The sequence below is a fragment of the Myotis lucifugus genome, unplaced genomic scaffold (assembly GCF_000147115.1).
Source record: "Myotis lucifugus unplaced genomic scaffold, Myoluc2.0 scaffold_4, whole genome shotgun sequence".
In the NCBI taxonomy this organism is placed as follows: Eukaryota; Metazoa; Chordata; class Mammalia; order Chiroptera; family Vespertilionidae; genus Myotis; species Myotis lucifugus.
In genome coordinates this window covers 17,665,768-17,693,487 of record NW_005871052.1, presented here as the reverse complement: position 1 = coordinate 17,693,487, position 27,720 = coordinate 17,665,768, and the positions used below count along the sequence as shown (strand labels likewise).

General features: G+C 40.9%; 1 protein-coding gene across 2 annotated transcripts in view; it reads left to right on the top strand.

The window, feature by feature from the left end:
* AR (androgen receptor) overlaps nt 1-27,720 on the top strand; it is a 293,861-nt gene that overhangs the window by 14,816 nt on the left and 251,325 nt on the right. The window contains exon 2 of one of the 2 annotated variants that reach the window (XM_023764658.1): nt 11,588-11,700. The exons of the other annotated variant lie outside the window; for it this stretch is intronic. Coding sequence (XP_023620426.1) covers nt 11,588-11,621 — 34 coding nt within the window. The 3' untranslated portion in view covers nt 11,622-11,700. Of the gene's footprint in view, nt 1-11,587; nt 11,701-27,720 lie in introns of those variants that run through there. 2 annotated transcript variants of the gene reach the window in all.

The window sequence follows — 27,720 nt, the reverse complement described above, 5'->3', positions numbered from 1 at the left end:
TCTCTGGGGACATTTATACTCTTCCAGATTCAAACTTTCTCATTAGAAATGACCCCACAATGTCCTCAGAAAGCTACTCTTAAGGATTTTGGAGTTAGAATAATGAAACTATGTGTTGTTTTCAAAAGCCTTCTCACCTCTTGCCTGGATTAGTGCAGTGAGCTCATGCCTGCTCTCTCTAGTTATTTCTGCTGCTCACTGATTCATATTGTAATCATCACACCATGTTCCCCAAATTTATCTACAATATTGTTAGTGTTCTCCTTTAAACAGTCATTAGTCTATAAGTTCCTTGAGCGTTGGAGCTCTAATGTCTCTGTTCGCAATGCTTAAAACAGAGGAAGCCTCGTTGTGCAGTTATGTATGCAGCTTCTCCCCATTTGCTTATATGTTAGAAGTACAAATTATTTAAGTCCAGTGTTCAAGGCTTTTTGTGATATGACTTATTTTTCCAGTCTCAATACATTTAATTCCCTTACAAAAATATTAAACACCAACCAAATGGATATAGTCACTGTCACTTTAAACCATCCCCGCTCCTTTATTCATTGAACTTGTTATTTTCCCCATTATTCCTTTGGTTTTGAAGCCTATCCCACTTTTAACAATATACTTTATTCTAAGCTTAGCTCTATTGCAGTCTCCTATAAGATTAAGTTTCCCATCCCTAACCCATTGAGAAGTTATGTCTATTATATGAATGTAGACTTCAGTTTCCTCATCTGTAAAGTAGCACTAGAAATGTCTTTTGTAAGATTTTGAGGAGAGAGGATCAGATGACATGATGGATGTTAGGTACAAGTTAAAAGTCAGTGCCTAATATATTTTAGATTTATCCTTTCTTCCTTCTCCATTAATATGGTACTGAGTTTATTAAATTATAATTTTTGTTGTGCATGTATTATATGTCTTTCTATTTTTTATTTTTTAAAAATATATGTTATTGATTTTTTACAGAGAGGAAGGGAGAGGGAGAGAGAGTTAGAATCATCGATGAGAGAAGCATCAACCAGCTGCCTCCTGCACACTCCCTACTGGGGATGTGCCTGCAACCAAGGTACATGCCCTTGACCGGAATCGAACCTGGGACCCTTGAGTCCGCAGGCTGACGCTCTATCCACTGAGCCAAACCGATTAGGGCTATCTTTCTAAATTGTACCCTCTTTAGGGCAAATATTGTTTCATGAATGTCTTTGTGTAAAATATACAAAATATGTAGCTTAAAATTTGTCACATAGTAGGTATTACATAACTATTTCTTTATTGATTCTGAGTCAATACTATTAAATGACTGCCAAAAACAACTAAGTTCCATTAATAGAAAATTGGGATTCAAAATAAAAGAAGTGACAATCTTACTCTGTTAAATTATAGTCAGACCACATTTGTAATCTGGTGTTCAACCACAGTATTCATGGGGCCTCTCCTCTTGTAAAGCATGGAGAAGCTGAGATGTTGGGATGGGTATGAGAAGGGAGGCAGGGAAAAGTGGGTATAAATATTGTCTCATTATGTCTGAAGGTTGTCATTGAATAAAGGAGTTAAATATTTTCTGTAGAACCCCAAAGGGCAAAACCAATGAGAACAGATCACAGTTCAGTAAAAAGAAAACATATTCTCAGAGTGGTTTCACCTACATCAGAAGTTGCCAATATTGGCCAGATATGTTTTGCGAGCGTGCGTGTGTTTGTGTGTGTGATTAGTTTCTAACATTTCACATAAAAAAATCAGATTTCCAGTTTTGGGAATGAAGATCTGACATTACTGGTCTATATCCCTGCATGGCAATAGCCAGCAGTTGCTCCTTACCTAGATGGGGTTTGCACTTTCCACTTTTCCCAAACACCAGCTACCTTAAATTACTTGCTTGACTCTTATATAGACATTTGAATTTTTCATCCTTCTCAGGTCAGGGACCTAGGCAAATCTTAAGATCCTTCCTTAACCCGAGGTTTTTTTTGTTTGTTTGTTTGTTTGTGTGTGTGTGTGTGTGTGTGTGTGTGTGTGTTTTCCTCATATAGGAGGGACTAAAGGAAAATGCAAGGAACCCTGCAATCAGATACAACCTGGCTTTCAGTTTTGGTGCAGTCATTTGCCAACTGTATGACTTTGGGCGAGTAACTTGACCTCTTTGAATCTCAACTTCTTCATTTGTAGATAGCTCTCCTCACAGTGTTATTGTGAGAACTAAATAAAACAACTTAGATAGAGGTCATGCCACTTAGTAGATGCTGAAATATCCTATGTAATAAGAGAGGAATATGCTAATTAGCCCTTACACCCTGAGGCCTAACGGCCAAGCACATCACGACCAGATCACGGATCAGCAGGAGGGTGGGCCAGTGAGGTACAAGCTGGCTGCAGAGAGCTACAGGAGGGGGCAGGGCAGCAAGCTATGAGGGGGAGTAGGGAGGAGGAACAGGGGGAGCTACAGGAGGGCGGGGAAGTGGGCAGAGAGCTACAGGAGGGAGGGGCAGCATGTGGAGAGCTATAGGAGGTGGGCAGAGGCCTACTGGCTCACGGATTCATGCACAGGGCTACTAGTTAATTAATAATAATCTTAATTAATAATAAGTTTCCTTCTTATTTATCACACCCTTTCTGTCCATTGGCAGTATCACAGAAGTAGCAAATTCATCCTTATTAAAGGCATTGGAGAAGAAGTTGTACTTGTTGGGAACCATGTATATAGGGCAGAACTTTGGACTCAATAGTAGGTGATTTCCACAGTTGCTTCCTAATAATTTAAAAGCCTACAAATGACTCCAAAATATCCATTTGGATTATTTTAGGTGTACCTTACAGATTTAAGGATTTTTAATAAACAACAGAGAGACTAGCTAGGGCTCTTGGGAAAGAAGTTGGAGTCAAGGCTAAAGTATAATGTTCAGGCATAGACTTTGACATCTAACAAATTTTGGGTTAAATCCTGGCTCTGATAATTACTAACTGTATATTCTGGGCCACCTAATCTTTCTTAGTTTCAGTTTCCTCATTTTTAAAATGAAGATAATAGCCCAGCTGGTGTGGCTCAGTGGTTGAGTGTCGACCCATGAACCAGGAGGTCAAGGTTCGATTTCCAGTCAGGGCACATGCTCTGGTTGTGGGCTCCATCCCCAGTGGAGGCTTGCAGGAGGCAGCCGATCACCAATTCTCTCTCATCATTAATGTTCCTATTTTCTCTCCCTCTCCCTTCCTCTCTCTGAAATCAATAAAAAACATATTTTAAAATGAAGATACTAATATTTCCCTAATTGGGTTCTTGTGAGGATAAGTGAGATAATAAATGTAAAACATCTTCACGAGTGCTTCAGAATAAAAGCTTATTAAATTGTACTCATTATTATTATTATTACTATTACCACTGCTATTATTAGACCAGACAGGCAGGCCTTGGGGAAAATGCACAGCTAGACTCAGAATGAAGTATGTGGGTCTTTCCCCAGGCCACTGCTGCCCGCTTTTCCTCTCCACAATGCCCCAAGCCTCCAAAATGCTTTGTCTGGAATGTAAGCGTGAGGTCATTGAAGATAACAGGGAGCATGATTTGCTTTGGTAATGCAAGTTATTAAGTTACTCCCCTCAGCCCAGCTGAAATCTTTTACTAGTTGATGCTTGTTTCAAAGTGCAAGACTGAGCTAGTCTGAGAAGAGAGAGAGTGAGAGGACCAGCCAGAGGTCATGGTCCTCCACAGGGAACAGAATGACCCAGTCCAAAGTCTGGGCCCTTGATGAGCTTGGAGCCTCTACATTTATAAACCAGTTACTCCACTACACATATTTGTCCCCTTCCCCCACAGAATCACTGGGCAGGAATTTCCTTGACATGAAACCATCCCCCTTCTCATCCTTGTGCTCCATACAGCTGGCAAAAGGCAGACAGCAAAAACAAAAATAAGCCTCTCAGCACAAAGAGAGAGAGAGAGAGAGAGAGAGAGAGAGAAAAAGAGAGAGAGAGAGAGAGAGAGAGAGAGAGAGAGAGAGAGAGCTTTACAGCAGTGCTGAATTGCTCAGGAACCTCATGTTAACAAAGTACCTTCCTGACCACCTCTCAACACCCCAAACAGATTAAAACATGAGGTTTCTTACACTGTCTTAGAGCAGCTCTTGCCTGGGTATATTTAAAGATCTGCTAAGTCATTGAAGAGCAGGCTGGCAGATTTCAAGAGGCAAGGACTATACCCTAGTCTATAGGTAAGTAGAAAGGTGAAATCTACATGGCTTTCTCCCATGAAGCGGAAAAAAGGTCACCCACTTCTAGAAAGCATCTATCAAGACTTCTTATTCTATCACTTTTGGTTTTCTTACAAAAGAGTAAGGGTGAGAGGGAAGGGACACTCCTACCAGTGGGTCACCTTCCTGAATTGTAATGCTCCTGCTATTGGTAGCTGAGAGCAGCATAAAAGTGTTAGCAGGATGTATACATTTTCCTCTTTCCTTTTCAGTTTCTGCTCACTGGCATTGTTGCCATGGCACATGCCAGTTTCTGGAAAGTGATATGTAGTATTTATATTTATATTGTATTTATATTGTATTCTCCACTGCATTTCTGAATTTATTAGTGCAAAAATTAGCAGTTAGCGAGTTTTCATTTTGGGGCTTCATATTGGGGCTTCTTTAGAGACAGTCGTTTCTCTGGTTTCACCCTGTAAACCTACAGTCCTGAAATTTGACAAAGCCTTGAGCTTCTCCTTAGTCCTGTTCCACAGATTCCAAGCCCCTTTTTCTTTCAAGGCAACTGCTCTCTTTGTTTGTTAGTTGCTGCCTTCCTTCATCTACTTTTGCCACCTCTAGTTCCTCAACCTGTCTCCCATGACTGGCACAGACAGATATTGCCAACATGCAATTTCCTTCCCATCAAAGTCTTCCTCACAGCCTCTCACTTTGCTGAAACCACCTCTTCACAGAGGAGCAAGAGTAGATAAAAAAGGATGCTACTTTGATAACTTTAAAATGTTGGTATTAAGATCTTTTGTTCAGGCAGCCATATCCAAGACCTAGAACAAATCAGGCAAGCCAGAAATTGCTTGAAGCTGGCAGAAGACCTAGGCCTCTATGTCTATCCCCCTTTTTATTGAGGTATAATTAACATATAACATTGTACTAATTTCAGGTTTACAACACAATGATTCAATATATGTATATCCTTTCCCTTTTTTGTTGTTAATGATCACCTGAGGATATTATTTCCATTGACTTTTTTTTTGAAAGAGTGGAAGGGAAGGAGAGAGAGAGAGAGAGAGAGAGAGAGAGGAGAGGGACACATTCATTGGTTGCCTCCTGCACGCATCCCGACCAGGTGGGGCTGGGGATCTAACCTGCAACCCAGGTACATGCCCTTGACCAGAAATCGTACCTGAACCCTTTGGTGCTGTGCTGGTTGACCATTTTACATTGAGCAACATCAGCCAGGGTTATCCTTTCCCCCTTGCATGCAGTTTTTAGGTAGTTTACAGCGGATATGATGGCTTTCTTTGTTACAGCTAATTTATATGAGAAATGGTGGCAGACTAGAAAATGGGAGTGGTGCCATTGGACATGTTTGAAACTAAATGATTTCGATTCCTAGGAAGTATAATGTGCTTAAAAGTTCACCAAGTGCTTTCAAGAACATTATCTGCTTTGCTTCTCAAACCAACTTGGAGGTAGGCACTGGATGAATCAACGTCACCACATCATTAATAAGGAAACTGAGACTGGAGGCAATTAAGGGACATTCCACAATAATTTAGACAATAAGTGGAGAATTGGAATTTGGAACATAAATTTCTGTTTGTAGTACTATTTTTTCAAGCTCACTGCACAGATTTGGTATTGAATAAGTGAATAAATGAGCACATATTTGATTTGGAAACATTATTTCCAACTTTGAGTTAAAGATTTGCTCTACCCTTTATGCAGCATGATTTGAATTCTCAACGATGTCAATCTGGTAAAGTGATAAACATTTTATTTATTGATTCACTAATTAATTATTTTATTTTTTATTTTTCTGGATGCTCAAAGTAAGCAAATGATTTTATTTTATTTTTAATTTCTTTATTGATTAAGGTATTACATATGTGTCCTTAGTACCAACTTTGTACCACACCCTGTGCTGGATTCTGAAAATACAAAGAAAAATAAACAATACATCATCTCAGTTCTCAAAGACCTCACCAACTGGGGACTGACATCTCAATAGTAAACATAAGAGCAGCTGCTTATGAAATGCCATCACCAAAATCTCAAGTCATATCCCTCTTGCACAGTGAGAATGGCCCTTCTAAAAATGGAGAAGTCTTTATTTTAGGTACATTGATATAATGAATCTTGTTTTCCTAAAAACAGAAATTAAATTCAGCCTGTAGGATGTGTGTGTGTGTGTGTGTGTGTGTGTGTGTGTGTGAGAGAGAGAGAGAGAGAGAGGTGTGAAGGTAGGTGGGAGCCTGGGGGATTGCTAAGTAGGAGCAGTGGGGGAGTTAGGCTATCCTCGGGAGTTTTAATTCTGTGTGTATATATTGTATAGAGGATCGAGGTGACACAGATTGTTGTATAAGAGCTGATCTTAGATTTTTTCCAAGTAAATGGTCAGCAGACCGAGAGCATCACTATTTCACTTGCTTTAAAGACCTGACATTCCAGGTTCTTTTGTACAATGGGTAAACTGATTCTGATCAAATATTACATTTTTTTTAGTACCTACCTCTCAGTTCTAGGTGCTATGTTAGATGCTGCCAATGTATATTTCTGTTTAATCCTTTATCCGATCCTAAGCAGTTATGAGTTTCACTTTATAGATAAGGAACTGAACTTCAGAGAGTTTAATTACTTGTGCAAGATCATACATATAGTGAGTAACTTGGTGGCTTTGAAATTTTGATTTTTGACATTTTTGTCCTCTGGCCTCACTGCGGTTTTCATTTTTCCACACCACTTCAGCTTTATTTTTCATAGGGGACATTAAGTCTACCCTCCATTAGTCAAAGCTTCTTGTCTCCCTTCAATATTATTCTTCCCTAGCATGTACTTAAGTAATCTTCAGAAAAGGTTTTACAGCCTTCATGGGTACTGTGGCCCAGAGCCTTAATCCAGGCTCTTAAGTGTCTTGGATAACTATAAAATGGAAAATCAAAGTCATAGCTACCTCAGGAAAAATGAGCTTGGGATGTGAATTTCCTGGCCAACTTGTCATCTCTATTTTACTTCCTTGGATTCATAAGCCTAGCCAAAGTGTTCCTTAAGAACTAGGAGTAATGAGGATGATGGTGAAAGGCTTCCTTTCCAAGAGTGCTTCAGCAAAGTGCCTCACCCATTCCTGCTTCCATATGTTCTGTGAAGACATGGAGGTGGGAAGTAGACATGAGTTCCTTTCAGCCCTGAGTTTATGCCATGGTTTTCTTTCCTAAAAGAAAAAAAAAAGCCAAAGAACAAGTTAAATGACCACCAGCAGAACCATGAGTGAAGAAGACTGGGATACATGGAAGAGCAGTGTGCTTAAAATACCAAGGTTTGAGTCCAGACTTTGTTGGACCAATGTAATCTTGGGCAACTTAACAGTTGTGAGTCAGAATGTCCTCATCTGTAAATTAGAACATAAGTTCTAATTTTATAGATGAAAGGATAAGTCTAAAAGTGTTTTGTAAACTTAGAAAGGGTTTAAAGATTTAAAGTGTCACTTTTTTTATGATCACAAAATAAACGCTATGCTTCAGTGACATAACTTTGTCCTAAAAGCCTGAACATGTGTAGCTTAAGGGATGGGACTTTGCCCCTGTACCAGCTGCATTACAATTGTAGTAACTATGGGCTGAGAGAAGTGGACTGCTTGTTATGTATTGAGCAAGTGTGAAAAGAGGGTTATACATTCTGGGTTCAGGAGATGGCAGGCAGAATAAACCCCCTAATCCTCCCTTTCACCCCTCAAAACCCCCTTTTATTTATTCAAACTTAACATTTGAGGCTTGTTTCAAGTAGGCATGTCTGTATCTGGCTTGGCTTTCCCTCCTCTTTGTTGTATATAACAAGGATTTGTTGACTTGGTGAAAAGCATTATTCTCCTTTCCATTTCCAAGGACTAAGTGTGCTTTTCCACTAGACAGAGATTCAAAACAGTGAGTTGAAAAGGGGTAAGCTTATACCAAAGAATCATATATAGTTAGAATTTAGAGAGGATCCTGAAAGTCAGGCCCATTTTGTACAGATTGAGAAGTTGAAACCCTGGCACAAAAAGAGATTAGACCATATTTACAAAGCTCACCATGGCACATTCAGATTGGAAATCAAGGTCTTCAACTCTCAGGTCAGTATTTTCCAGCTCAGATGTTCTGTGATCTCCATGATTTTGACCCTTTCTACTGCTATACATTGGGAACAATGGAATCTGAAATCCCAGCTCTGAGTTAAGTGGGAATATGTGCCCTCCCCTCCCCTTTGATTTTTAGGGGCCTGACAGATGAAGGGACTATGATTACCACATGTAATAACTTCATACCACTCTTCATCAAAATCACATTTCTGAATTCTGCTAATTGGTTCTGTGTTGTTGGCTTTATGTCTGTGCATATGTGCCCATTGATCTTACAAGAAGCTGACCTGCTTTCTGAGTAATCTATTGGATTATTTTTTGAGATACCTAAAATATCTTGAACTTCCTGCTTATATTCGGCCTTGCTGGCCACCATGGTACTTAGGTCTCAATGGGCAATTAGACGTGCATAATTGTTCATGTATGATATCAAAATAATCTGTTAAGAATTATACATGTTGTGTATTTATTAACAGGGTAGTTGTGTGTGGAGAATTTTGGGGAAATGGGTGGTGTTTAGTTTGTAAATCTTTTCATTGTAATTTCATTTGAATTAAATTTGAAAGAACTGGCTGCATAAGATATATGCTCTTAGAACAACAGCATATCAATGATAAAGAAGGCATGTATTTGTACTGTGCTTGTATTTTTTTAAGTTCATTACGTGTTACTTTTCTGATTTCATTTGGCTTTTCATTTTGAGGAGTTATAGATGCTTCTAAGGTGGAGTTAGAGCACAAAGACTACAGACACAATGGACAATGAATAATGACAGAGGAATGGACATTTTTCTCAACTGTATAGAGTCAGCTGAGGGCTCAAGAAGGAGTTCTCAGGAAAGGACAGAAGAGGACTATGAAGAGAAGCTTCCAGGATCCTCTTTTCTTATACTGGACTGATGTGTTCATTAAGGGAAGGCAGTAAAGGAGGAGGAGGCCTTTCCTTTTCTCCCCTTTTTTTTCTAGTGGAAGGGAAATAATACCTCCTGTATTTAAAACTTATATTCTTTTAGTGTTTTATTTTTGGCTTGATATATCCTTTTTGGTTCTTGCTCTGCCACTGCGAAAAGGAAGTATCCAAATATGGCTAATATTTATATGTGTGTGTTACGTGCTGTTGAGGTGGCTGCGACTCCTAAAGACTCTGAATGAGTTATATCCACAATGTCCTGTCATCAACAGCTCTGCTGAACTCCTGTAGACTCATGCTGTGACTTCTTTTATGGAGTCAGTCCATTTCATACTTGGTCTTTCTCTTTTCTTGCTGCCTTCTATTTTTCCCAGCATTATTGTCTTTTCCAAAGAACTCTGAATCTTGAACCCTATAAAATGCCACAACTAGATTCAACAACACGAATACATGACTGACAAATAAGAACTCTGCCTTCTTATGATGTGCCAGAAGTAGGACAGCTTCAATTTTGTCATTTCTGCTTCTAGCGATGTTTAAGGCTTAACTTGCTCTAGGGCCTACACTTGTTCATCTTTCTGGCAGTCCAGGGTATCCCAAGTGCTCTCTTCTAACATCATATTTTACATTATTTTCTGATGTCACCCTATGTTCATTTGTCTAGTGTGTAAGCAGGATTCTAAAGAGTATAGTTTCTTCTCAATTATGGTAGTCCCTGAAAAGGAAGTAGTCACTACCTCTAAGTTATCTAGATAAGAGAATTCAGTTTGGTATTGTGCTAAGGGAACATCTATCTAGAAGTTAATTGCTTTAAGATCAGTAAAGAGAGTTATATTAGTATTTTAATTTAATCTTCATATAAGATTGTAGGAGAGCTATTTAAAATATTTTGCAAATAAAGTGATCAAACACCCTAGTCAGTGATGGCGAACCTTTTGAGCTCGGGGTGTCAGCATTTTGAAAAACCCTAATTTAACTCTGGTGTCATGTCACATATAGAAATTTTTTGATATTTGAAACCATAATAAAACAAAGACTTATATTTTTGATATTTATTTTATATATTTAAATGCCATTTAACAAAGAAAAATCAACCAAAAAAATGAGTTCGTATGTCACCTCTGACACGCGTGTCATAGGTTCGCCATCACTGCCCTAGACCAATGGTTCTCAACCTTCCTAATGCAACGACCTTTTAATACAGTTCCTCATGTTGTGGTGACCTTGAACCATAAAATTATTTTCGTTGCTACTTCATAACTGTAATTTTGCTACTGTTATGAATCGTAATGTAAATATCTGATATGCAGGATGTATTTTCATTGTTACAAATTGAACATAATTAAAGCATAGTGATTAATCACAAAAACAATACTTAATTATATATGTGTTTTCCGATGGTCTTCGGTGACCCCTGTGAAAGGTTGGTTCGACCCCCAAAGGGGTCGAGATCCACAGGTTGAGAACCGCTGCCCTAGACATACTATAATGATTAAATAATTGTATCTTATAATCACAGATTCTTTTAACTTAGCTTGAATTGCTGAATGTAAAATAGTTCAGATAACAAAACCCAAGGGTAAAATCTATCTATATTTTATAATTCAGACAGTTGAGGTGAGTCTTTCTTGTTATGTTGGTTTGAGTCTCTGGTGCTGGATTTCAACCAGAAAGTAGATGAAGGTTTGTATGTGGACTCCACATTCTAGCAAACCAAGATAACTTCAGACCTCGATTTCCTCATCCATATAATGGTCATAATAAAGGCTGCCTCAGTAGCCACCATATGAATGCATAAGACAATATTTAACTTATTTAGGGGGAAAATAAGGACAATGGATGGATTTTTCATAAAATACAATTTATTCAGTAAAAGTTATATTCTGAGGTTGTCTTTTATAAACACTAGCCATTATGTTTTATTTGGGAAAACATTGAACAGATTTGATTCTTCCATTTGGTGGAAGAAAGGGTGAATATTGGATTAAAGGGGAGTCTTGACTTTTCTGATATAATACATCAATGGTAAAAATGGTGTTTTATACATGTGGCATAAAATGTCCAGTTTTATAAGTCAACAAATATTTATGTGGCAGTCATTATGACCTCAGGTATGTAGGGACTTACTTATTTTTAATTTTTTTTTTTGTAAAAAGTAAAAGGAGAAGAAATTCAAGTCAGAATATCAGGTAAAATCTTTTTACAGCAAATATTATTATAAAGATACTTTTTATTTCATCTGAAAGCATATGGTTCCCAGATGTTTGTGAATTTATTGATAGACCATTATATTTAAAATTCTAGTATTTAAAATAAAAGGACAGCTTCTTGGAATTTATTGTAATTTTTTATGAAACATCAATTCAAATTTATTTTTTTTCTATTTTACTAGTGTGATGGAAGCTGGATTTCAAGCTGTAAGTTGATAATTAGACTGCAAGGTAAGCCTTGAGTCTTGAGGAACAAAAGTAATCAAACCAGTCTATTAAATCACTTTTAAAGCAGGAAACTCTGCCATGTATTTGGATAGTTGAATATATTATGGGTAGTAAAAAAGTTTATATACCTTATATCAGCATTCTAAAATTTGTTCTATTATGCTTAAACTAGAGGCCCAGTGCACGGATTCGTGGACCGGGGGTGTGGGGGGGGGGTGGTCCCTCGGCCTGGCCTGCAGGGGTCAGACCGAAACTGGCTCTCCGACATTCCAGAGGAGTTCCAGATTGTAAGAGGGTGATTCTCAGGTGACACACCCTGGGAACATGCTCCCTCCTCTCTGGTTCTGGGTGCGTCACCTGAGAACCATAGTTGCCAAGTCACCACAGCTCAGCAGCTCCTGTGTTGAGAGTCTGCCCCCTGGTGGTCATTGCTTGTCCTAGCTACCAGTCAGATGGTCCAATGGTCAGACAGTCCCTTAGGCTTTTATATATATACTAGAGGCCCGGTTCACGAAATTCGTGCACTGGGGTGGGTGTCCCTCAGCCCAGCCTGCACCCTCTCCAATCTGGGACCTCTTGAGGGATATCCGACTGCCCGTTTAGGCCCAATCCAGTGGGATCGGGCCTAAACGAGCAGTCGGACATCCCTCTCACAATCCAGGAGTGCTGGCTCCCAACCGCTCACCTGCCTGCCTGCCTGATTGCCCCTAACCGCTTCTGCCTGCCAGCCTTATCACCCCCTAACCACTCCCCTGCCAGCCTGATCGACACCTAACTGTTCCCCTGCCGGCCCAATTTCCCCCAACTTCCCTCCCCTGCCAGCCCAGTCGCCCCAACTGCCCTCCCCTGCTGGCTCAGTCACACCCAGCTGCCCTCCCCTGCTGGCCTGGTCGCCCCCAACTGCCCTCCCCTGCTGGCCCAGTCATCCCCATCTTCCCTCCCCTTCCAGCTCAGCTGCTCCCAACTGCCCTCCCTTACTGGCCCAGTCACCCCAACTGCCCTCCCCTGCCAGCCCTGTCACCCCCAACTGCCCTCCCCTGCTGGCCTTGTCACCCCCAACTGCCCTCCCCTGCTGGCTTGATCACCCACAACTGCCCTTCACTGCAAGCCTGGTTCCCCCCCCCCCCAGCCCTCCCCTGCCGACCTAGGCGTCCCCAACTGCCCTCCCCTGCCAGCCTTGTCATCCCCAACTGCCCTCTCCTGCCAGCCCAGTCACCCCTAACTGCCCTCCCCTGCTGGCCTGATCGCCCACAACTGCCCTCCCCTGCAGGCCTGATCGCCCACAACTGCCCTCCCCTGCAGGCCATCTTGTGGTGGCCATCTTGTGACCACATGGGGGCAGCCATCTTTGACCACATAGAAGCAGCCATCTTGTGTGTTGGATGATAGTCAATTTGCATACTGGACATGACTAATTAGCATAGCAGGGCTAATTATCATATCCTCTTATTGTGTTGGAGTGATGGTCAATTTGCATACAGGTCATGACTAATTAGCGTATCTGGTCATGACTGTGAGGGCATTGTGACCAATTTTCATTTTACCCTTTTATTAGTATAGATAGATGTTTTCCAGTACCAACCTACTTTAGTTATTGCAAAGTTATTATGTATGCATAAAGTGCTGTGACATTCTTATACAATAGCCCAGTGAGGTAGGTGGGAATCTTAATGACCATTTTATGGAAGAAATTGAAACTCAAGGACATAAATTAATTGGGCTAGGGTTCTATTGCTAAAATGTGTTAGAGAAAGGATCTGAACCTAGCATATAGCCATCTCCCTATAAATATTTATTTTATGATTATATGAAATTCTGCTCACCAATTATTGTCTCTACTCTCTGAGGTAAATGTTTCACAAAGCAGAGACTGGAAGGCTATTCAGATGAAGTGTCTATACTTTCAGAGGACCTTCAGCAGTGCCCAAGTTCAGGAAAAGCAAAGACAACTGAAATTCTGACACTTTCAGAAAATACTTAGGTAACATTTAACATTAGATAATTTGGCTTTGAGTAAGAAAGGTGGAGTAAAATGGAAGAACCAGTTCTTCTCTGTATCAGTATTTATTTATCCTGCTCTTCTGAAGTCTGGGCCAACAGTCCTATTTATTCTGAATAGCCCTGTAATGTTTCTCCATTTGAGGACAGCAGATTTGGCACAAATAGATAGATTTTCTGAGATATCACATTGAAGGCTACACTGACAAACTTGTGTACTGTCAAACTTATAAAAGACTCTTGCAACCCTTCAACTCTGTGACATTTGCTCAGGATCATCTGATTTATTTTATTTTATTTTTCACAGTATTACAGATGTTTCCCATTTCCAGCCTCCCCTTACCCCCCTTCACCAAGCCTCCCCCCACCCAGGTATTCTCCACCCTATTGACCATGTCCATAGGCTATATATATAAGTATATACGTTCTTTGGTTTATTTCTCTTCACCCTCCCACCCCCAAAAAGAGGTATGTCAGTCTATTCTATGCCTCAGTGCTTCAGGTCTTATTTTGTTAGTCAATTCATTTTATTCATTAGATTCCACAACTAAGTGAGATCATGTGATATTTTTCTTTCTCAGATTGGCTTATTTCACTTAGCATAATAGTCTCCAGGTCTATCCATGCTGTCCCAAAGGGTAGGAGATTCATTTTTTTTTTTACAACTGCATAGTATTCCATTGTGTAAATGTCCCACAGCTTTTTTATCCATTTATCCATTGATGGGCACTTGGACTGTTTCCAGATCTTACCCCAGAAATTGACCCACACCATTATGGTCAATTAATAGGATCATCTCATTTAAGTCTTTGTTTCTGATACTATCTCTGTTGCCTTTGTGACTAATAGAAAAAGGCTGAAAGCTGACACACTAGGTGTGTGTTCTGAGGCTCCTGCCCCACCACGCTTTGACCTATAATTTCAGGGTGTGATTAACACCCTCTCATTGTTTACTGGGGGGAAATGAGGCTCAGGATGACAAAGGAACTTTCCTAGAATCACACAGCTAATTATTGACAGAGTAAATACCAATTTTGAATTTGTAGAATAGGTAGTCTTATCTCTGGTATTTTAGTTTATTGTGAAAGTTTTAGAAAGGGTAATAAGAAGTAGCACTTAAAATCTAATTGTTTCAGTTAGTGACTGAAGATCTAGTTAAAGTTAGTTATTGTCACCTAGGAGCACTTTGCGGATAACTTTTCCATAGTCCATTTCAGTAATACTTTCTTGTTTTATCATTCTCTTGGGTCTATTTATCTATGGCAATGTTTTCGGAACTTTTCTCATTCCCAATAAACTTCACCTTCACAATTTTTGATTCTCTGCACACTATCTATAATGCTTTGTACTTACATTTTTCTTCATATTCTCTTGACTTTTAACTTTATTTTTAAAAAACTTCCAGAATTCCCTCCTCTATTAAAAAACAATTATAGAAAATTAAAAAAAACACAAAATTGGAACAACATAATATATCACCATGTACCCATCCTAGCTTCAGCAATTATCAAATCTTGCAGTTCTTGTTTTATTTACTCCCACCTAACCTTTTTTTCCCCTTGCTGCAGTGGTTTTTGTTTTTGTTTTCATTTTAAAAAATTTTATTGATTTCAGAGAGGAAGGGAGAAGGAGAGAGAGATAAAAACATCAATGATGAGAGAGAATCATTGATCAGCTGCCTCCTGCATGCCCCATACTAGGGACAGAGCCTGCAACCCTGGCATGTGCCCTTGACTGGAATCAAACCTGGGACCCTTCAGTCAGCAGGAGCCAAACCAGCCAGGGCTGCTGAAGTGTTTTAAACCTAATTCCATACGTATTTCACCTGCGAATACTTGAGTATATCTCTAATAGGTAAGGACTTAAAACAGAACCATAAATTATCATCACACCTAAAAAATAAATAATCTCCAAGTAGTATCTAATACTCAGTCTATAAAAATCCATACTGTTTTAAAAATATTTTTTATTAATTTCAGAAAGAGGAAGGGAGAGGGAGAAAGAGATAGAAACATTAATTATGAGGGAGAGTCATTGATCGGCTTCCTCATGCATGCCCCACACTGGGGTTGGAGCCCTCAACTTGGGCACGTGCCCTGACTGGTTCATAGGTCAACACTCAACCACTGAGCAACACCAGCTGGGCAAAAACCCATACTTTTGAAATGCTTATTAAAATAAATGCATGACTACTAAAACAATAATTTACTGTAGTGCCAACCTTAACTCATCTAATCATCTCATTAGTAGTATATCCTATATAATAAAAGCCTAATATGCAAATCTACTGAAAGGTGGAATGGCCAGCTGACCAACTGGTCGCTATGATGTGCACTGACCACCAGGGGGCAGATGCTCAATGCAGGAGCTGCCCCCAGCCCGCAGGCCCCATGCCAGCCAAGGCAGATGCCAGTGGGGCCCCCCTGATCATCCCGCCAGTTGCCCCACAGATAGGCCTTGATTGCTGGCCAGGCCTTGGGACCCTACCCATGCATGAATTTTGTGCACTGGACCTCTAGTATTTCATAATTGGGGAAACATTGCTCTGGGTCTTATAGCTATTGAATAAGATGAAATTCCTTTCCATACTCTGAGTCCTATTTTCCTCATCTGCAAAACATGATAGACATGTGGGATAAGAATAGATGATCTTTAAGGCTCCTGTCAGCACATAAAACATATAATTCTTCTAAGTTGTGATTTACTTTACTTGAGCTGTGAAAGGCCTGTTGGACATCACCCATAGAAGGTAGTTTGGAAAAATACAGGTGATTACTAGAATTATAATGGTGATCAGATTGTAATGGATATAAATGTTGAATCACTATATTTTACATATGAAACTAATATAATATTGTATACTAACAATACTTAAATTAAAAATCAGCCAAAACCGGTTTGGCTCAGTGGATAGAGCGTCGGCCTGTGGACTGAGGGGTCCCAGGTTCGATTCCGGTCAAGGGCATGTACCTGGGTTGCGGGCACATCCCCAGTGGGAGATGTGCAGGAGGCAGCTGATCGATGTTTCTCTCTCATTGATGTTTCTAACTCTCTATCTCTCTCCCTTCCTCTCTGTAAAAAATCAATAAAATATATTTTTAAAAAAATTAAAAATTAAATTAATAAAAAATACTAGTGACTATCTTTGTTCCTTCCTGACTTGTCTTCTAGAAGGTAATAAGTTATAGCTTTTGCTTAGAGTTGGAATTGACTTGCTTTCCCCTTCTCCACCCACCCTCTCAAACAACAGAGGCAGCACCCATATATATACTTTCTCATGAGAATGTATTCCTAAAAACTGCTTTTCTCAATATGAAAATATATTCGTGCCCCAATTATATATCCATTGGGCTAGTTTGGCCACATGGATAGTTTCTTTGCTCTCAGTTTTTTTTAGGCCCACTCCCTACCCTGCTTAGGACTTTCATGTCACCCAGCCCTGAGAATGGGAAATGGATATTATCATAGCTCACTTTATTGTCTCTCATCTTTCCTTCACTGGCTTTGAAGCAGAGGCTCTCATCCTTAAAAACTTGGTAATGGTATTGAGTTAAAAAGGCTTGAATCAAATATAATGTTTCTAGGTATCTCCCAATTGCTTCTCAGCCTTTAAAAGATAAACATTCTTAGCCTGGCTGGCATAGTTTAGTGGTTGAGCATTGACCTATGAACTAGGAAGTCACAGTTCGATTCCTGGTCAGGGGGCACGTGCCCGGGTTGCAGGCTTGATCACCCATGTGGGGGCATGCAGGAGGCAGCTGATCAATGATTCTCATTATTGATGTTTCTATCTCTCTCTCCTTCTCCCTTCCTCATATATATATATATATATATATACTAGAGGTCTGGTGCACAAAAATTTGTGCACTCGGAAGTGGGTGGGGGGGTCCCCCAGCCCGGCCTGTGCCCTCTCGCAGTCTGGGACCCCTTGGGAGATAACGACCTGCTGGCTTAGGCCTGCTCCCGGGTGGCAGAGGGCAGGCCCAATCCCTAAGTGCAGCCCCTGGTCAGGCTCAGAGCAGGGCCGATTGGGGAGTTGGGGCACCGCCCCATCATGCACAGAGCAGGGCGGATCGGGAGGTTGGGATGCCACCCTCAGTCACGCTCAGGGTAGGGCCAATTGGGGGGGTTGGGGCACCGCCCCCTGTCACACTCAAGGCAGGGTCGATGGGGAGGTTGCGGCGCCACCCCCTGTCACGCACAGAGCAGGGCTGATCAGGGGGTTGGGGCACTGCCCCCTGTCACTCACAGAGCAGGGCCAATCAGGGGGTTGGGGCGCTGCCCCTTGTCACTCACAGAGCAGGGTCAATCAGGGGGTTGGGGAGCTCCCCCCTGTCACGCACAGAGCAGGGCCGATCAGGGGGTTGAGGAGCTCCCCCCGTCACTCACAGAGTAGGGCCGATAGGGGAGTTGGGGCACCGCCCCCTGTCAAACACAGAGCAGGGCGGATCAGGGGGTTGGGGCACTGCACCCTGTCACACTCAGGGCAGGGCCAATGGGGAGGTTATGGCTCTACCCTGTCACACACAGAGCAGGGCCCGTGGGGGGGGGGTTGGGGCACCGCACCCTGTCACACACAGAGCAGGGCCGATCAGGGGGTTGGTGTACTGCACCCTGTCAAACACAGAGCCGCAGGGCAATCAGGGGATTGGGGAGCTCCCCCCTATCAGGCACAGAGCAGGGCTGATCAGGGGGTTGGGGCGCCTTCCCCTGTCACGAACAGAGCAGGGTGGATAGGGAGGTTGTGCCCCCCCCCCCGTCACACACAGAGCCTCAGGGCGATCAGGGGGTTTGGGCGCTGCCCCCTGTCATGCTGATCCCGGTGCCGGGAGCCTCGCTGCTCCGCTGATCCCGGTGCTGGGAGGCATATTACCCTTTTACTACATAAAATAGAGGCCTGGTGCATGGGTAGGGGCTGGCTGGTTTGCTCTGAAGGGTGTCCTGGATCAGGATGGGGGTCCCCACGGGGGTGCCTGGCCAGTCTGGGTGAGGGGCTGAGGGCTGTTTTCTTGAAGCGAGTGACTAAAGCTCCCAACCGCTCCTTGTTTTCTTTTTCTTTTTTTTTTTTTTATTCTGGGCCAGCTTTAGCTCTGAGGCCTCACTGCTGAAAACATTGATACAAAGTTTCGGTCCGGCTGGGTTTCAGTCGGTTTTGTTTACCTTCTTATTTGCAACATAGTACATAGTTGCTTAGAGTTGCAGCTGAGAGGCCGGCAAGTGAGGCAGGGAACGTTGGAGTCCGCAGCAAGCAAGCCTCATGTTCGCTTCAGTGCCTGGCTACCTGCCGCCATCTTGGCTGACAGTTAATTTGCATATACTCACTGATTAGCCAATGAAAAGGGTAGCGGTCGTACGCTAATTACCATGTTTCTCTTTTATTAGTGTAGATACTCTTAGAGAAGTGCTACAGTTAATCCAAGGAAAAGAAGAGATGTCAACAGAACTTTCCTTCCCCACACAGGTGTTGCAACTGCTGGGATGGAAACAATTAACCTAAGATTATGTTTATTAGCAAAATTAAGAGCTGATTTTTTTCCCCTTCTCAATGTGAGGTAAGACTACAAGCTTAAGCCCTGACTGGTTTGGCTCAGTGGCTAGAGTGTCGGCCTGCGGACTGTAGGGTCCCAGGTTAGATTCCAGTTAAGGGCATGTACCTTGGTTGCGGGCACATCCCCAGTAGGGGGTGTACAGGATGCAGCTGATCGATGTTTCTCTCTCATTGATGTTTCTAACTCTCTATCCCTCTCCCTTCCTCTCTGTAAAAAATCAGCAAAATATATTTAAAAAAGAGACTACAAGCTTAAGTCTCTGACTTTCTGGTGACACCAAAAAGCAAAGTAAAGAAACCATAAAGATCAACACAAACAACAGAGCTGTATTTATTTCCTTCTTTGAGAATGATTTCTGACTAGTAACTGGTGAGAAAGATAAGGGAAATATATATTTTTTGTAATCTAAAATATGTGGACAGCACATATGATCTCTGCTAATTGCCCTCACAGGGATTTTATGGAATCTAAATCTATTTTCAAGTGCATTGAATGTAGGTAGATGAGAAAGACCAATCTGCATATGGTATGAACATTGGTCCAAGAATTAACGCATTTTCAAGTTTCCATAAAGTAACCTAGCAGGGTGGGAATAGTGAGTAAGTAGTCAAAATTATTTTATAAAAGAAAGGGATGAGAAAGGGGGAAACTGGGCCATCCATCCATTGAAAATAAACCTTGAAAAAGATCCAAAAATCCTTAGAAATCCTTGACTTCTTAAAAGTGATAAGTGTTTGTTGTGTGTTTTTTTCCTGACAATTGTAGAGCTCAGAGAGTTCTCTTTTCTATTGCAAAACATTGAACGGATGTAGAAATAATTGTAGGTAGCTTAGCTCTGGTTGTTGTCAGAACTTTTGCACTGTGCCTTCAGGATTCATTTAGAGTTATATAATATGTGGCTATACCAAATACTCCATGGATTATGGAATAGAATAGCATTACAAGTACTAAATGGATTACAAGTACTAGTTTCTTAAACTAGTTTTTGTTTAAAAATAAATGAAATATTTGTGGTCAGGTACCTCAAAAAAAGTAATGAGGACTTTCAGAAACTCAAATTTTAAGTGCTGTACTGAGATACTGATATGGGCTTATGGCTATGAAGAAACAGTATGGAAAAGCCATGATCTCTCCTCTCCCTGTAAGTCAGACTGAAAACATATGGAAATCCCAATTAACATCTTAAAAAACTAATTGTGAACATTTTAGCTTGCTAATAACTTGAGATATTATCTCCTTTACTTCTTACATTTGGAATGTCTATTTGAGGTGGGCTGTGGTATTAACAGTACATATAGTTTGCTTTTGTTTGCATAGGAAACTGGTGTGTGTGTTTTTGGTAAATATCAGCTCAGGTTTTCAACTAAAATTTTATGTGTTTAAGTTTCACACGAAGAGGCAAAGGAAGAGAAATTATATTTTCAAAAAACAGAATGAAGAAACAATATAATTAAAGAAACATATTTGCGATTTTCAAGAAACACTGGGGTTTTATGTTTATTACACAGAACAATTTTCTGTCATCTGGTTGCCAAATCATAGAAGCTAGGAGACTAAGAATGAACATATTTCAAAACATGACCCTTTTCCCCCCAGAAAAATGGTTGTACTCCCATGTTAGCTATATGACTGCAGACCATGAAATCCTCATTGCAATCTAAAATATGGGTATTTTAGAATATCTTCTTAGATCAGTCTTTAAATTCATGCCCTCAGTGGTACTTCCCTACATTTTCTTTTTCCCTTTATTGATGCTAAGGGTGGTGACAACCATGCCCCCATTTAGTTCCATTGTGTGGTTGACAAATTTAGTTCTCTGTTAGTTGAACCCAGCCCTAACTTCCTTAGCATTATATCCATCTTCTGCTGTATCTGTGAATGAGCTGCCATTTTGAATGTGTACATGGACAATAAGGCCAGAAAACTGTGTTTGTAAATTAAATAATGAGTAAGTGTCTCAGGAGCTACAGTTTAAACACTTGCTATTTCTCTCACTTAATGAAACTTCTCTTTGAAAAATAACAACAAGTCACAGACTACACCCATAAAGGTAGAAAGACAGGCTGACAAGCACTGTCTTTCTGATACTTAGCCAAGTTTGGATAACATGGTCTCAGTCTCAGAGGTCATGTTTTCAGCAAAATGACACCGAGCAACATAGGATTTTATTTTACAGAGTTTGGTTTTTGGAGTTGGTGTGCTGAGAGCCTGTAGGGATGTCTCTTCTCAGACAGATATAGTAAAGGTTTGCTGGAGGAGACTGCAGAATCCTTCTTCTGTAGTTCTCTCCTCCTTATAACAACAGGCTGTGTAACCCTTATTTTCTTTCTTACATTTGTTCTCTCTCTGGGAAAAACGATGGTAGATTTTCACATGAGGAATATTGTCTTTTTATAGCTTTATTAATATAAAATTTACAACCATAAAGTTCACCTTTTTAAAGTGTACAATTCAGTATTTTTGGTATATTCACAGAGTCATGTAAACATTGCCAAAATCAATTTTAGAATATTTTCAGAACCCTAAAAAACAGCCATGTACCCATTAGCAATCTCATCCAATTTTTCTCCATGCCCTCTAGCCCTAGTCAATCTCTATAGATTTGTGTATTCTGGAAATTTCATATAAATTGAATCAAGGAATATGTGGCCTTTTGCATCTGCTTTCTTTAACTTGGCATAATGTTTTCAAGGTTTATCCATATAGTAGCACATATCACTTTTTATGGCTAAATAATATTCCATTTTCTGAATGCACCACATTATTTATCCACTAATCAGTTATTGGACATTTGGATTGTTCCCACTTTTAATTTGTGTACCAGTTTTTGTGTGAAAATATGTTTTCATTTCTCATGGTTATATACATAGGAATGGAATTTTTGAGTCATATGGTAATTCTATGTTTAACCTTTTGAGGAAATGGCAGACATTTCTAAAGCAATTGTGTCATTTTACATTGCTACCAGAAGTTTATGAGATTTTCAGTTTCTCCTCATTCTAGCAACACTTGTTATTGTCCCTTTTAGTTTTGTGTGTGTGTGTGTGTGTGTGTGTGTGTGTGTGTGAATAACAATCCTAGTGGATGTAAAGTGGTATCTCCTTAGGTTTTTGAATTGCATTTCCCTTGATGGGTAATGATATTGAATCTCTTTTAAGTACTTAATTGGCAGTTTTTGTATCTTCTTTGAAGAAATGTCTATTCAGATCCTTTGTTCATTTTTAATTGGGTTATTTGTCTTTTCATTATTGAGTTGTAATATTTTAAAATGTATTTTGGAGATGTTTGTCTTTCTACTGATGATACTTTGAAATTATATGATGTTTTCTAGGGAGCATATGTGTAGTTCTACTGGCATTGCATATTTTAGCTGCATTAGCTGCTTTGCCTGCTATAAATGCCAGCAGAAATCTGAGTGACCTTGGCTTTTCTGCTGAGAATGCAGTCCAAGAACAGAAATTTATCATAAATGTATCAGAAATTTACCATTTAAGCCCCACCCCCACTCTTATCAGGGACAAGAGAATCTGTATCTGAAGGTCTGTTATTTTTTATGTTGTTTAGTGATTTTACTTTAGCTTGGTTGGGTTTGGGGCCTTTTTATTTTGTTTTGCCTTATGCAGACTTGAGCAGGAATAGGGGAATAAGCACACATGAATTTGTGAAAACTTCAAATAAGTTTTATTTAAATCAGCATATTCATGTTGGTGTATGTGATGGGTCATTGGTTGAGGAAATATCTCATTTTAGCTCTGAGATGCTTAGAATTACCAATAGGACTTACCCAAAAGTATGTGTGCTTTATGTGTGTATTCAATGCACTTTATGTGAAATTACAGACATGAATAATAGCTCCTTCTTTGTTTTAGCAATTTATTTATTTATTTTTAATTTTTTTCCCCACTGACCTCCTCCATTCCCCAAGGCCTTCACCACATTATTGCCTGGGTCCATGAGTTATGCATATATGCATATAAGTTCTTTGGTTACCCTCTTTCCACCTCTCCCCTCACTCCTTCCCTCTGAGATTCCATTCTCCCTCCCAGTTCCCATCAAGGAATCAACAAAATGTTCTCTGTATCTATGAATCTGTTTTTGTTCTGTTTTTTTTTTCATTTTGTTTGTAGATTTAATTGTTGATAGATATGTATTTATTGCTACTTTATTGTTCATATTTTTGATCTTCTTCATGAAGAAGACCCTTTAACATTTCATATAATACTGGTTTGGTGGTAATGGACTCCTTTAGCTTTTTCTTTATATCTCCATCGATTCTAAATGATAGCTTTGCAGGATAGAGTAATCATGGTTGTAAGTCCTTGCTTTTCATCACTTTGGATATTTCTTGCCATACCCTCCTGGCCTTCAAAGTTTCTGTTGAGAAATGAGCTGACAGTCTTATGGGAGCTCTGTTGTAGGTAACTAACTGCTTTTCTCTTACTGCTTTTAAGATTCTTTGAATTTAACCTTTTGCATTTTAATTATGATGTGTTTTATGTGTCTTGATGTGGGCTCCTTTGAGTTCCTCTAGTTTGGGACTCTCTGCACTTCCTGGACTTGTATGTCTGTTTCCTTCACCAAATTAGAGAAGCTTTATGTCATTTTTTTTTCAAATAGGTTTTCAATTTCTTGCTCTGTCTCTTATTTTTCTGGTACCCCTATGATGCAAATTTTGGTGCACTTAAAATTGTCCCATAGGCTCCTTACACTATCCTCATTTTGTTTTTGTTTTGTTTGTGTGTGTGTGTGTGTTTATTCTTCTTTTTGCTGTTCTAATTGGTTGCTTTTGCTTTTTTTGTATTCCAAATTCCTTATTTGATTCTCAGCTTCATCTATTCTACTGTTGATTCCCTGTTAATTATTCTTTATTTCAGTTAGTGTATCCTTCATTGCTGACTGGTTCTTTTTTATGCTCTTGAGGTCTTCACTAAGTTCTCTAAGCATCCTTGTAACCAGTGTTTTGAATCTGCATTTAGTAGATTGCTTGTCTCCATTTTGTTTCATTATTTTTCTGGAGTTTTGTTCTGTTCTTTCATTTGGGACATGCTTCTTTGTCTCCTAATTTTGGCTGCCTCACTGTGTTTGTTTCTATGTATTAGGTCAAGCTGCTACATCTCCTAGGTTTGGTAGCATGACCTAATGTAGTAGATGTCCTGCAGGGTCCAGTAGCACAGCCTCCCTGATCACCCCAGGTGGGCATTCAAAGTGCATCTCCCATGTGGGCTATACACCATTCTTTTGTAATTAAATCTTGATTGCTCTTGGTCAATGGGATGAATTTACAGAGGTTGATAAGCTGCAAGGACTGGCTGTGACCACTGACCACCAACCTCCAACCACCTTGGAGAACCAGCTGTGTAGGGGCCCACCACCCAGAGCAAGACTTACTGCAGCAAGGTTCTGGTACTCACTGAGTCCACCCTTCAAGTCTGTCACTTGTGGAATTGGTTGGGTGGTGGTGCTTTGACATGGTCTGAAGCTGTCTACTGGGTGCACTGGCTCTGGAGCCTCCCAAGCAGTGCAGGCCAAGGTTAGCCATCACCTGTGTTCTGACTGGTGTCACCTGGCATGAGTTACAAAGTGATCTGCATATGGCTGCTTCTTGTGTTGGGCTTGGAGGTGCCTGATCAAAGGCAAGCTGTAAACCAAGGCTGGCTGCTGCTAGTGTTGGCCTGGGGCCAGATGTTGCTTGTTTGAGAAATTTTCGGAAAGTCTGAGCCAAGACAGGCCATTCCTATGGTAAAGCCACTGTAAACAGCTTGGGTGGGCCATAATTTTGGTGGTGTAGGGTCTCAGATAATCACCAGGGTAAGGCAAACAGTGTGAGCCAATTTATAACATCTTAGATATGATGCCCATGTGATGGCTCTGTGATGGGAGGGCTCATCAAAGGAACAATGGCCTCTGCCAGCACTTCTGACTTGGAGAAAGCTGCCCCTTTAGTTCTCTCCCTGATGCAAAACAATTCAGTTCCTCCCTGTATGTCTCTGATACCTTTCAAGCTGCTTCCCTTGCACTGGAGCTCAGAGGGAGTGAGTCCAACTAAGTCTATGCACAGGCCCTTTAAGAGGGACTGTCTGGGACTCCAGCAGCCTCAGCCTCCCTCCTCAATCCATGCTGGTTTTTATAGCAATAAGTTATGGGGGGCTTCCCTTCCTGGCACTGGAACCCTGAGCTGGGTGGTCTCTTGTAAAACCTGGACCCCTTGCTCTTCAGGGGGGACCTCCATAGCTGAGATACAACTCCTGATTTTTATCTGCCACATATGGATGTGGGACTAGCCCTTCTGAGCCTCCACCCCCCCCCACCAGTCTCCATGTGGTTTCTTCTTTAATTTTGTAGTTGTAGGACTTCCATTCAGCTAGATTTCAGGTGGTTCTGAATGATGGTTGTTTTGTAATTTAGTTATAATTTTGTTGTGGCTGTGAGAGGAGGTGTGTACTGTATATACCTACACTGCCATCTTGACAGAACTCTGTTTCAGCAACTTATATTGGCAATTTAATCCTGTATAATAAAAACCTAATGTGCAAATTGTCCCCTCGACCAGAGTTCTGCTTGGAGTTTGACCACTCAACCAGTTGCTATGATGCTCACCAGGGGGCAGCCGCTCCAACCGAAAGGTTAGCTTGCTGTGAGCGCTGGTGGGCTGGACTGGAAAGTGAGGTGTGAGGTGAGAGCCCTCAGGAAGCTCCCAGGTTTTGGCCCGAGCACAGGGCATAGGTGGGTGGGGCGAGGAGCCAGGAGGGACTGGGTGGCACCGGAGGCTGCTACGCATGATCCCAGAGCCATGGACTGCACAACCCTCCGCAGCCTGTGGCGTTCTCAGTGCGCAATTTATAATCTTCAGAGCTGCTTCATTTTATTTGTTAAGTTTCACGAACTACTCCAGGAGAATGGGTAGCACCATTACAGGGGCACAAGCCAGAGGGGGGTGGGGCTGAGTGGGAGAAACCGAGTCCAAAACTTGAAAGGAAGCTGGAGGCAGTGAGGGGTGGAGGGTGACAGCTGTGCAGGGGCCTAGAAAAGCTGCTGGGTGGGGGCAGGTGAGGAGCCTGGTGCCTCTCCCATGGGACAGGTTCCACGTCCCTCCCTCCTCCTCCCCGTGACCCGTCACCGCTCCTTGAGTTACAATGTATATGCCTAATATGCTAAGTGTCTGACCAAGCAGTCAACCGACCAGTCTCTATGATGTGCACTGACCACCAGAGGGCAGATGATCTGACCTGTAGGTTAGCTTGCTGCTTGGGTGTGGCTGATCAGGACTGGGCGAGAAGGGGCCAGACATTCCCTGAAGCCCTCCCATGGTTCCTCCCACAGTCCCTCCCCAGCCACCGGCCCCAGTCGGCCCCGATCAGGACTGGGCAAGATGGCCCTGATCAGCCCCAATAGCCAGCCAGGCAGAGGGACCCCACCCATGCAGGAATTTCATGCACCAGGCCTCTAGTAATAAAATAATCCAACATAGAAAATCATGGAACTCAATGTAAGAAGAACAAGTTTTGTGGTTTTTTCCCCCCTATTACTTGGTTGTGTGCCCTTGTACAAGTTACTTTGCTTCTCTGAGCCTCCATTTCTTGATTGGTGAAGTATATAAATATCCACTTTCTCAATTTATTATAAAGATTAATTGAGATAATGCATATAACGCATATAGGTCATGTAAGTGCTTGATAAACTAACTATTTTTCTATTTGAGGATAGGCACAAGTGGGTTTTAATAGAAAACAGTACATTAATGGTATAATTTAATCTGGGAGTCCACAGACAGAATGGGCTGGAAAATTTAAAGGAATTTTGAGTTTTATCTAGGTAGCTACTGGTAGTTTCTTCTCCTGGTTACCTTTTTTTAATAGACTATACCCAGCAGAATTTTTTATAATAATAATATCTTACAGTTACAGAGTGTTGTGTGTCTTTGCAAGTATTTATTGCCCATTATTTCACTTTATGCTCATGCAGTAGGTATCAGTTCCATTTTTCAGATGAGATAACTGAGGCCAAGAGACATTTAGTGAGCTGTCTAAATTCACACAATAGTTCAGTGAGAGTCCAAACCAGAGCTCATTTCTGATATCCCAACATAGCTCTTTTTGTCCCCATGATATCTGTTAGGATGGGTATAACATTGTCATTGACAGCTTTGCCTTCAGTAGAACACTGGAATCTGTGAAAAGGACTGCAGAAAACTGGGTGTGCAAACCCCACTTTTAGGGCTGGAATTCTATTGAAGCTATTTGCCAAGCTACATTGTATTATCTAAAAGCATTATTTCACAAGAGTGTTGAGAGATCAAAATAGACACTTTGAATGAAGGAACAACAGTAAACTTGGGTAAAGAATGCGATAGGTGATTGTCTTTGTTTAATGTCCAGCAACCAGTCTTTGGAATGTTATTTCAAAAAACTTTGTACAATGCAGAAGACACTTAGATTTCCAACACTAACCTCATAAATCTGCAATTCTCTGTAGTCCTAGGCACATGAAAGAAAATTTATGTGCATCATGTTTCTATGTAGGTAATAAACTAAGCATATTTA